The following is a 12,966-nucleotide window of genomic DNA, read 5'->3' as shown; positions in this document are numbered from 1 at the left end:
GTTTGCTAAGTTGTGTTCAAACATTCTCCATTTCCCAGATACTCATACATATATATGCACATGCACACGTGCAGATATTCTGATGACTTAATTACATGAAATGATAGTTCAGCAGTGTATTAATGAAGAATCAATCACACACAGTTTATACAGATGATCAATCCATCTCACAGGTGTTCATCCAACTCACGATCTTTAGTAAGCTTTAGCTGGATAGAGTCCAGCTGCACAAATAGATCAGGGTAAAAAGCTTTAAAAATGTTGTGACTCAAGCTCATTATTTTTTAGTTTTCACATTTTCATTTTTCTCTGATTGGCATGCACCATCCCCAAAAAATGAGGTTGCTGAAGATAGAGTCAATGAATAAAAGAATGCTGTACAAGTAACCTCAAGTGTACTGATCTGGAAGAGGCTTCTGCAACCCAGATATGTATAACTACTATAGAGGAGGGTTCATAAACTAACCCCAACTGGATCACAGCTGTAATACTGACTTCTAAACAAAACCAATTACAATTTTGTTTGTATTAACCCAGGTATTGCTAAAAGTAAGTGAAAATAGTTCTTCTTCAGTACTCCAAGTAGATTTTTTTTTCTCTCCTACAGAAGTAGGTTTACAAGAGCAAATTAGATTGTGGCATGATTAATGCATCTCACCAAATTTTTGCAGAGTAGCAAATTAGTTTATAGTGATTTTCTTGAAAACAATTTAAACGGCTGCACAACATCACAAGAATAGAGATGTTTTTCATAATATATAGATAAATGATTCAATGGAAAGGAGATGTAATCAAAGTGCAAATGTAATGGTTTGTGCAGAAAAAATCCAAATGTTTGAAATATTACTGTCCATTATATAAAACTGTGTAATTACTTGCTTTTTAACACATGATGTGTAATACTCAGCAGGAGAGTATAAAGGAAATAATCTGCATGAAGGTTGCTTGTATTCTAAGCAGATTATTCATTTTTAGGTGTTTTAACAGCCATGGATTAAACCCAAAACTTTTGTTGTTGTTGTTGTTGTTTTCAAATAACTTAAAATAGCAATTATTTTGTGAAGTACTGGTGATTTGCCATTGATGTACTTGATTGATAGCTTTCTGATAGTCTTATGTATCCCATAAAAATTCTTTTCCCCCCCATAAAAATGTAAACATATTTTGCTACTGATACACCAGATTGAGTCTTCACAATTTACATTCAAGAAATGCAGGGTAGAGAAAGTTTGATCACATGCATATTTTTTCATGCAATAGTTACTTGTTGCTTATTTTTTTTTTATGTAAAAGGAAAAACAAAAAAATTGCACACAAAAATTTCCCACCATTTTCTATAAATTAAGCTATGTTGAGGAAGACAAAGGAACAGTTAGATTTCTGTAACTTCTGCTTGTGGTCCAAGGTCCAAAAAATTACAATAATGGAATAAAATAATGATCTAACAATAGTTTACTTGTCTGTAACTACTTCCAGGGAAAAACTTCTTAGAAAAAAACATCAAGATGCTTTAATTCTGTTAGCTTTGCTTTTCTGCAACAGGAATATATTTCATAACTAAATGTTTTATTAATTGAAACTTAGTACTGATAAGTATTGCAGCTTTAGGAGCTGTTACTAAATTTTTCTAAATGTAACCATTTCCCAAGCCTACTGTAATATCTAAAGTGAGTCATTAAGAGGTTTTGAGGGGAAGTTTTATCTTCAGACTCAGTAGTCAGCTACAATCCTCTTTTTATTTATTTTTTTATATATTTTTTTTTCCTTTGGAGACAGTCATGTTCTTAACATCACTGGACAAATCTGTGACAAGCTTTAAAGGAGCCCCAAGGAATGGGGTCCAAGAAATAGGTACTATATGTAGTAATGTTGTTTAGCCGTTATAGCCTTAATGTGGGCTTTACCCTTCAAAGATATTTTGGCAAAGCAAGGTGTCAGAGATCCTTGGAAAGTATCTATAGTTCAGTTTCTTCCTTTATTTGTAGAAAATGCATGTATTTGACTCTGATGGAAATTTCTGTTCCATACACCTGGATTTGGTTTCCTTCACCAACAGGTTAGGTTACAGGCCAGTTTTGTAGAGTTTATTTCTCATTCCCACAACATTTTACATTTCTTCATATTAGTTTGCATTCCACTCTTTTCTCTTGAGTCTGTGTTAATGACACTATTGCCCTTGGTGTCCCTCTGGTCATACTCAGCTACTCTTTGAATATCATTCCTTTGCTTCCTCACAGAGTGCATAGTCTTGGTGAATTCTGTTGCTGCAGCCTCTCCAAAACACCATCTTCCCTCTGCATTGCAAAAGCCCTTGCCAAGGGTCTCTGCAGCTTACTTCTGAGTCACTGCCACATTTAACAGCTACAGTCTTAACCACCTTTATTTCAGAACTTTTTCTTGACTTTTTTTATTACAGAAGTAATGTTCAGTAGCTCCATGTACTCCCTTCTGCTGCTGCTTCAAGCGTTATTATTCATCTTCAAGACCTACCATGACTTACCATTCCCTGCCTATCATCTCATACACAGTTTCAGAAGAGTAGTCCTCTCCTAGCTCACATCAGCCATTAGCTCAGTCTTCCTCTCCCACTGGTTAAGAGTATTTTTACTTCCATTTCTGCTGCCTTCCCTGGGCAAGGTGCACAGGTCGGATTGCTGTACAGGTTTGATGCTACAGCCCAGCTAAATGCAATAACCTCATAGTAGCTCCTTGTAAAAGTAATCAGTGAATGAGCAGCTGAGGGAACTGGGATTGTTTAGCCTGGAGAGGAGAAGACCTTATCTCTCTCTACCGCTACTTGAAAGGTTGTAGAAAGGTGGGGTCAGTCTTTTCTCCCAACTAACAAGTGACAGGACAAGAGGAAAAGGCCTCAGGTTGTGCCAGGGGAGGTTTAGATTGGATATTAGGAAAAAATTCTTCACAGAAAGGGTTGTCAGGCACTTGAACAGGCTGCCCAGCGACGTGTTTGAGCCACCATCCCTGGAAGTGTTTAAAAGACGAGTAGATGTCGCACCCAGGGATATGGTTTAGTGGTCTACTTGATGATGTTACATTAACAGTTAGACTTGATTTTAAAGATCTTTTCCAACCTACATGATTCTATGTTCTATAGTTGTTGTGTTCCGGGAGGCCTTGAGTTGAGAAAAGAGGGTGGGAGAAAAAATTTCAGTTAATCATTAGATTGCCCCAGTCCCCCTACCACAGTGTCTCCCACTCCTCGTTAGATCCCCTTCATCAGCAGTGTTTGTTTGCCCTGATGAATAGATAAGAGCTATGCCAAAGTGCATCCCTGCCTGTCCATAGCCAAAGAGACAAAACAGCCCATGCTGTCTCTTAGCCACTGGCACGCTGGATAGTTTAAAGACACCAGATGTTGTACAGATCTGGATCACAGACTAAACTACGAATATCTCACACTGAAAGGGAAGGGGAAACTGCCTGGCCATATACCAAAAAAAAAACACAACACATCACTACCGGCTCCTTGGAACACAAATATTTCAGGCAAACATGTAGGGCCATTTCCTCTTCAAAATGAGAAAAATTAGGTAAAGGCTGAACATTTCGTACAAGACCCTTTATTGTATAGTCTGCATTTCCCACAAACTGACAGCAAGTAATTTATAAGTCTCTTCTGGGAATAAGAGTTTCTTAGGCCCTATAGATAGCTGTTATTACTAAATACCAAGGGTATAATACAAAGGAGCATGACATCTTTCCTCTACTAGTGTGTGGCTATTTAATTCCACGCTAATTTTTAGTTTATTATTGTTATGGTTTAAGCTCTGTCTCATATTTTACTTATTTAATTAAGTTACACGCATATGAAAAGGAAAACATACCTCCTGGAGTCTTGGCTGTCTTCCCATCTAGCAAAAATTATCACTGAAAAAAAATGATGGGGTTACTTGCCCAAAGTAATTTCCTAGTTAGGTTAGTTAGTTTAATATATCTTTCTCATTGTAAGAGTGATGTCAACTTAAAATACACATCCATGCTCCAAACAGGAAAGGAAGCCCATAAAAAGACTTTGTGATTTTGAGGTGCTGTCAGCTTGTCCTTTCTAAAAAAATCTAATCCAAATAAAAAACCCCACAAACAACAACATTCAGTATGACAGGTTATGAAGATATTATTCTTCTTGGCGGTTGCTTATGATTGTTTTTCTCTGTGACTAAGTCCGTGATCTCTGGATATTGTCTAGACACACCTGCCAGATCAGGGCCCTCACGTGAAGGATTTGGCTATTTTCTGACTTCAAAATGAACTTAACTCTGTTGTGAGATACATGGTTCCTCAGGCCATGGATAGTCTTGAACTTCAAATGACTCTTATTTTTTCTTCTGGAAATCAGGCTCTTGAGCATCAGGTTTGTACGTGGTTATGAGAAGGATTTGAGGGTCATGCTTTTGAATCCCAGATTTTGTTCTGGTTCCATTTTATGTGCCTTTTGGATCGATGGATATCTCCTGACATGACTGGGATCTGTAGCACGGGAGTATGTTGCACAAACAGCGTTCTCACCTTTTCAGTCATGAAAATTAATGAGTTAGTCCACTCGGAGTAAATTGTATTGAGTAAACAGGAAAAGTGTGGCAAGAACCAGACAACCTTGAAAATTTTGCCAAGCAGCTAAACTGAATGAGATCATTCCTAGCACAATGTCTCATAGAAAGTGAGAGAATTTCTTCAGTGGGTACACAGGAACACTTGTCTAGTAACGACCTTCTTGAAAGCTATATTCTTCTGCTATTATAGACACTTTAGCTAACATCTATATTTCCTGTGAAGAATAAATGTATGCATTTCTGGTATGCATCCATAAAGGTTATGGTGAATGTGCTCTGCTTCATCAAATTAAGAAACAGATAATACAAAACTGCATTATTAACAAGGTGGTTTTGTATATAAGTGTAATTTGTACGCACATAATATACATTGTGTATTTTAAAATAGTTCTTTATGGACTTGAAATAATAAGATAATAACAGAACTCATCAAAATTCCCTACATAACTGGTAGCTTTATTGATGAGCATGGAATTGTCTTCACCGGTTTCACTGCGTGCCATGGTCATCTTCATGAGGCACTAGGGTCTGTAATTCTCATCACTTCCTCAGAATGTCTTCAACCTCCTTAGATCCATTTGCACAGATATTGCTGGGCATTGCATCTTCTACGGTGGAAAGACTTCAAATAACAGATGCTTTATGATAAAAGGACTCTGTCCACTGTTGGGTGAGCAAGTACAGGGACACGTCTGTAAAGAATCAACAAATGGAAGTAACACGAAGGCTGCTGAAGGGCAAAACTATGACTTTAATAGTATAGTGCTTAGCCAGACTTTTCTGTTTCAGTCTCTCTGTGTGTAGCAGCTGTCATTTTATTTTCATTCCTTAAAGTCACCTTAAGCAATTACTATAATTTTGGTTAAAATGTCAGATAAACCTAATTGATCTACCTGAACTGTAGTTATTTTATTCTCTTCAGCTTTCTGAATGTTCTGATTCCGTGTAACAACGGAAATGTGTAGAAATTAATCAAATGAAGACATCTATCCAAATGTTATCTCTGAATAACACATATTTAAATTGAAAAAAAACAAAATTTTTCCAGTTACCTGCCTAACTAGGAATCTGAGGTCATTCATTGTTCCCTTCTTTTAACAGAGGGGATAGTTAGAGCTCAATGCATTTCTCATTAAAATGAACAATAGAGGAAAAAAGGTTTTAAATATGCACATGTAAGACTAACTTTTTCAATGTAAGGTGTTTTTTTCCTGTTTGGAGAGATAGTGTAGCCTTACCTCAGTTCAAATGTAGTTGTATACAATGAGAGGAAAAATGTTTAAACACCCCAGCATGGGTATTTCCATTTAAATCTGATTACAATGAAATAAAACTGTAGCTATTAAAGGTTTAGAAGAACTACAAATACAAGCAGTAAAAGAAGACAGTTAGTAAATGAGGTAGTAAAACATTTCAGCAGGGCAAACAGTTTATAGCACTCAGCCTTCCTGTAGCAGCCTGTGCTATTCACTACAAACCCGTGCACTGTTCCCTGAACTGCACTTAAACCTGCAATTAACCTTTCACGCCTAATGAAGCTGTTTTGCTGCAAAATTACAATATATAGTACTGCCTGTTTTTACAGAGACTGGGAGGAGAGCATCTCAAAATGAATGACTTTTTCAGATGCTTTTGTTGAGATGCAGAACTAAAGCACTGTTTGTGTATAAATCGGGAATGTACGTTTCAAGACAATCTCATTTGCTGTGCTGTACTTTATTCCTGTACTTATTAATTGTTTTGCATAATTGTAAAAAACAACAACAACAACAAAAACCCCCCAAAAATTCACACACCAGTAATTTTATGATTAGACACTTACTTTCTGAGAATAAACTATTACCATTTAACTTCCATTAGGAAAGACAATAGTTCTGCTAAAGATAACCAAGTTTGTACTGCTGGTGTTTTTCTCATTGTGGATGCAATTATGTCTTACAAAAATATACTTTCCACTTATGTATTTGACTGGGCTCACTTCTTAATGGTCTTTCCATATATATCCTTAAAAGAAGCTAGAGGTTGTTTTAGCTGCATATAACTAGGTCAGGTTATTTCTATAACATTTAGTAGAAAAACAAACTAAAGTTAAAAATAGGTCCAGTCCTGCCGCTGAAGGCTGAAGTTCCAGAAATTAGACTATTAGGGGTGACCCATTGATTCTCCACGTGGGATGCTTGCTGATTCCACTGTTTCCTTCTGCCGCCTTCTTCAAGAGTCAGAAGCAACCAAAGGCCATGTGCTGGTTTGGAAAATGCCAGTTTGGATGGTAGCTAGGATATTTAAATGGCAGCATTCAGGAAAGATGGATAAATGAAATCACTTATGAATTGAGGTAACAGATGTAGAGCACTATACCATTTACAGTTCCAACTTTAATGACTGTAAATGTATTCCATTTGGGTTTTTTTATACACAAAACTTGTAAGATGAAGGGAATGTTTTGTGGTTTTTTCTCTTTTAATGAATATTTAAGCCACAGCATTTTTATCAAAACTTCTGTCGTATTTTGATGTAAATTTTGCTTGCTCACAGTGTCTGTGCATCAGCTTGACTTGGTAAATGAAATTCCTTTAGACTGCCAGTCTGAAATAATGAATTGTTCCCCCAGTTAATTGTATTGCATTGATAACAAGGAACTAGGCTGGGCGTAGAGAACATAATAAAGGAATTTCATCAGATGATTCATGTGACATTTTGAAAAATGAGCTTCTGTAGTGACCTGATTTTAATGGAACTCTAACTACATGCCAGTATATCCCAGTATGCAGAACTAGAATTGAAGGAAATAGTTCTTCCTTTCTGTTAATTGTTATGTAAAGTAAGGTTAGCATCATACATCCAAGTGTATTTTAAAATATCTTATGAAAATGGATAATCTGTTTTCCTAAGTGTATTCATGCCATTTAGCAAACTCCATATGCCTAACTGCTAGAGACAGGATCACGTGTAAACAACCATTAAAAAGTTATTTAGGTTTTATCCCTGAATTTACTAATATCAGATACTGATGATACTTTAAAGGTGCCTCAAAGATTTCAAAAATTTAATCTATCAAAGTCCAATTTAAGGCATCACTAGCTCATGCCAGGAAATATATGTTTGTGAGGAAAACAACTTAATTAATCTTGGCTCTTACGTATTCTGAAATTATAATTGTACTTAGCTTTTTGCAGTATAGTGCTGTGCATTTCCAAAAGCTGAATGCACCTTAATTTTTTTGCAACATTTTGGTGAAGTAAGAAAAGAAGTCTTACAGTGTGCAATAGCATTGATTCTTTTTCTGAATACTGGAAGCCTGAACAAAATCTGACAGGATATCATACACGAAGGAGGAAGCCTGTAGAAACACTTGCAAGTGAAAAATATTTTTTGCAGTTTCGTAGTAGATAAGTGTTGCAATGAGGGAACGCAGGAAAAATATTGCAAAATTGGATTCTGTAATGGATAAACTGAGTTTGCTATTGGCCTGAGATAAAAATAGAGACTGCCTGTTAAGCATGGTGAAAAGTATTTTCAAGGGTTTCCTTGTGGAGTGGTACTGGTACTGGTTAGAGATGGAGATGGATGGGGAGCCAGCACCATCTTTATCCCACATTACAGGTACATATAGATGTGCTGTCATGGTTTTACAGCATGGTGCAGTAGAACATATGAATGATATGAATCCTCCTAATCCATTTCATTGCAGTAACCCCTGTGTGAATTTAAAAATTCAGAACTGCCATGTATTGTGTTGTCAATCACAGCACTTCAGCAGAAGCCAGTAATTTCTAGTAAGCATGTAATAACAAGCAAGTGAAAGAGTTAATTCTTATAAACTACTCATTTTCTAAGCATACTTATCCGTGCCCTCTGTAATACCCTGTTAAGATTGTAACAGGTCATGAGGTTTCAACAACTTTAACAGAATCTGAAAAAGAAGAGTTTTTGAGTTGTCAACATTTAGAATTTATCCATGCCAACACCATCACAGTTCAATGTCTGTTCACAAATCCATGCATCCTGAAAAGATACTTTCATATCTTTTTGTTCATGGTAAATAATAACCTCTGAATATTCCCATATAAGGGAGGCATGTGTATTACAAAGGGAAATATTCAAGGATACAATTATTTCTTCACAGTGGTCTCCATTTCTCTTTTATTTTCCAATGTGATTCTTTTCATCCATTTCTAAATGCAATGCACAAACATACAGTAAATGAAAATCCATGTCAGGGAGCTGCTGGTCCACATAACCAAGAAAAGGGTGATAAAGAGAGGTGATGCTAAGATCACACAGCAAATCAATAAGAGAATTAGATGGAACTCAGTTATCCTGATTTCCCGTCTAGTGTTTTAACTGCACTTTTTTGCTTCCTCTGTTTCTTCACTGTTACTAGGTAGCATTTTAGGAAGTGAGAATATGTTATCAAACTCAGAAATAAAACTGATCACTTCTGGGAAAGCAGAAAAATTTGGCATGAAAGGAACCATCAGACTGCTCTGGAGCTCTTCTGAGGAAAGCTGGGCATTAAATTATCTTTTTCCTTTGTTTATCCTACAGGTCTTGCAATTGCAAGTGCACTGATAGACATTTCACAACAGAAGCCTGCGGACTGTAAAGATAAGAGTTCAGGAGTCAGAAATCGAAAACATCATCTTTCAACACGTCAAGGAACTTGCGTCTGAGATTTGAAAACAATAATTGTATATTCTGTAATGTTTTCTTTTTAAATGGCTTCCATTGAAAGCTATACTACAGCCTCAGTTTTTATGGAGGCAAATCTATGAATGCACATATGAGGTACTGCGCTCTGTTACAGTCACCCAGCCTACTATACCCCAAAGCAGAACAAACTTATGGTAGCTACGAGTATGTTTGATGAGCTTTAATAAAAAGACTGGATCCTGATATCAACAAAATGTGGAATAAAATACCTAGTATTCTTGATCCTGAACATATCAGAGCAGGGAAAATTCTTTAACAGAACTAGGGGAAACTGTACATTGTTTTATAATGTACAAGGAAATTGTATAATTGAAACCCAAGCAAATTCCAGGAAACTAAAGGACATTTTTGTATAGCTTCATGTAACAATGAGAATTGTACAGTTCTTTCCTTGTAATCAGCATTAATATTTCTTTCCAGCAAGCAGGAAATAAAGAAGATCATTTGGATTTAGATGCTTCTTAGCATTGCCCAAAATAGGTAGGCAGCTTTTGAATTCAGCATAGGTATAACCCAAGAATACCACATGTCATATTTGAAAGATAATTCCATAAAAACTTGATTTGAGCATTTTTTTTAATTATTTTTTTTTACCTTGCAAAAACCTCAGAATCATAATCTGGGCTGCAGCACAGTGATGCGTGGGCTTTCATGGTTTTGTTCCTAAGAGTCTATTCTGAATTCTGAATCATATATTTTACAAAGAGTGTATGGGTGTCCCCCATACCAGGTAACTGATTAGCAAAATTAATTGAGCATGGAAAAGCTCCTTCTCAGTCAAGTTTGCTGTTTTTTTTTTCTGAGAGAGTCTCCAAGATCGCAAATCTAAGGAGAGTTTAACTTGCTATTATTCTACCTGCTCCCTTTCCAGTATTGAAATTTGCTAGCATCTATATATTGTCCTGATCTCAAAACTGAAGAAATGAATCCCAGTCAGCCCTTTCACCCTTGTTTTTATAATAAAGTATGAATGTTTTTTTGTTCTCCCAGCTGCAGAATTTAATCTCATGCTTTCACACCAGTAAAGGAGTTAACCTGCATAACAAAAATGAAATGTTCAGAAATCCAAGTTGCTTCCAACAATGGTGTTCAAATTTGACATCCACTGTGGAACATCCCACAATCAGTACTCGCAGATGGAAGAGTTTCCTTTCTATAGGACATTAATCTTTTGGGGGCTTGGTCACCACAACAGATAACCTAGCAAACAGCTTTAATAGCCCTCAGTCTTTTTATTTACTCAAAATTCATTAATTTACAAAGGAGTAAGAATGCTAAGGGGTAAGTAGCAGATGTGTCTTGTTCTCATTTACACATTACATGTTGACAGCAGTATAATATGAACCAGTAGTTTTGTATGAGCTTGTTAGACAGTATAGTCTCTCAACTCCAAATTTGCCACCCTACTAGTACAGAAGAATGATACAGAGGTATAAATGCATCATATAATGATAGACTTTTGGTAAATATGAAAGATATACAAAGATATTTGATGTTTACTACTATATCTGTATTTTTCATGTTCTTTTTATTTCAGAAAAATGATGACATTTTACTGTTTATAGTTGATTCCATAGTTACTTGCATGCCACGGTGGTGCAGTAGCAGTAATAAAGCCCTGTTGTGAGTTGTGTTTATTTTGTAACACCATTCATACATAGATATCAGCTTAATTTGGATGAGGACTAAATGTAAAAATAACTATAAAAAGGAACAATTGTACAGTATGTAGTTATACAGGAATATTAGGTTGTGTCTAACCATGACTGCTCTATTATTTGGATAAATTATGCACTTAATGAATTATGGTATAATTTTTTTCTTATGCTGGCATGATTGTTTCAGTATTTCCATATCTCTAAAATAAGATTATTATCCTAAAATAACACCATCACAATCTTCTGATTTTATTGCCTATTCTGGCCTCAGTCTCTTAAGTCTTAGAATTTTAAAAATTCCTTTTAAAATCTTCTGTTGGGAACTTTAAATCGGTGCTGCTTAGCATAGTGACAAAAATGGTGTTTTGAAAACAGCCCTTTCTGTCAGTTTTAAAGTTGATCTGTTCGCATGAATATAAACGGATGGAGCTGGTTTATGTGATGCATACACTTAAGCTAAAAGGAAAGAACCACTTGTCTGGAATATATTCCAGACTCTTTATTATCCTCAACCTAAACATTTCACGTAAGAAATATCCAGTGTGTGTTTTGTGAATGTACTGGAAACCCCATGCACAGAAAGACCATGTAATCTTGAGGATCAGTTTTGACTGTTCTCACTCAGAGAGGATGACATTCCTCTGTATCTGAACCAGAGTGTGACAGTTACTTGAAAAGCAGGTATGAGTTTTAAAGGGATTAAAAGATTTTATTGCAACACTGAAGATGGGCAAATAGCTATCAGCCACTTTTTTTGTGTTAGCAGCTAGAAATTTATTTCAGTTGTACAAGAAAGGCATGTTTGTGATGGGATCATTCAGCATTTTCATTCACTCTGAGAATGTTTTTTCTTAAATTATCTTTCTTCTCCCAGGGTCTCTGATTGCATGCAAATTAGTAAAAGACATATAATAAAAATACTTATGTCATGGCCACACAAGTACCAGAAGTTTGCCAACACATCTCAAAACACTGTTGCAGAGTAGCTATTACATCTTTCTATCTTAAAGGTATAAAGATAGTGTAACATGTCTGATAACTAAATTTTGTTACTTGTTGGCAACTCCAAACTTTTTAATAATGACCACTGTACGTCAGATGTTTTACCAGCTGTCAAATTATTATTGCTTCATGAAAATGCCAATTTTAAAAAATCTCTTCTCCAATTTAACTTTTCAGCTCTTTCTTAGAGTCAGAAAATGTTGAATGGCCTGTTTTAGCCCTAATGAGATTTATATTGGATGAAAAATAAACAACTAAGTGCTGTTCTGGAAAGTAAGCCCCAGTGAAATTCTGATTGTCAGGATTCCACCTCCCCAGCTTTTCATAGCTGACTGCTCTCTTAATAGTTAGAGTCCTCTGTCATCTTCCCAAATAAAAAAAACATGGACAATTCAGACTGGGACATGGAATTCATGTATAAAAACTGCAGCAATAATTATTTTCTAAATAATCTAATGTAGAGAGCTGGAATCCTGATGGTAAGAATTTTAGTTTGGCATCACTTTAACAGGATGTTCAGTCTTCATGCATAAAAATTTTCATAGTATTAATCGAAATTACAAAATTATGATGTATCTAATTTCATTGCCAGTTTTTAAAAACCATATGAAAGGTTTCTTGACAATAAAGGAAAAGTCTCTGTTAAAGGTAATTAAAAATCCCTCTCTCTCTCTTTTTTTTTTTTCCCTAAGCAAAGTTGTCCTATCCAGAATGTTTCACGTGCTGGGGAAAATTAAATAAATTAACTATTTTTTCCAATGTCCAGGGTGCAGCATTACCTGAAAAGCTGTAATTCACTGATACTTGTTTCAGATTATCTCTACAGTAAAGTATGGAATGCCTAAGGCTATTTTTGGTGCTTACAGAATATAACAGCAGAACTACGGTTGTCTACAGGTGGCCAGATTTTCCCATGTTGTCTTCAACTATACTTGCTTTCTAAACGCTAATGAAGAAGAACAAAGCTGGCAAAAGCAGGCCTTGCAGAACCTGGGCTTGTATAGAGTGGGGCCATATATTGTTTG

General features: G+C 35.8%; 1 protein-coding gene across 5 annotated transcripts in view; it reads left to right on the top strand.

Annotated features, from left to right (window-relative positions):
- ATRNL1 (attractin like 1) overlaps positions 1-12,600 on the top strand; it is a 451,738-nt gene extending 439,138 nt beyond the window's left edge. For all 5 annotated transcript variants that reach the window (XM_051618375.1, XM_051618376.1, XM_051618374.1 and 2 more), the window contains one exon: positions 9,117-12,600. In XM_051618375.1, coding sequence (XP_051474335.1) covers positions 9,117-9,241 — 125 coding nt within the window. In that variant the 3' untranslated portion in view covers positions 9,242-12,600. The remainder of the gene's footprint in view (positions 1-9,116) is intronic.
- The last annotated feature ends 366 nt before the right edge of the window (positions 12,601-12,966 follow it).

Source organism: Apus apus, chromosome 4, assembly GCF_020740795.1.
Source record: "Apus apus isolate bApuApu2 chromosome 4, bApuApu2.pri.cur, whole genome shotgun sequence".
Taxonomy (NCBI): domain Eukaryota; kingdom Metazoa; phylum Chordata; class Aves; order Apodiformes; family Apodidae; genus Apus; species Apus apus.
Note: the sequence above shows the minus strand (reverse complement) of the source record. Positions and strands in the feature narration are given on the sequence as shown.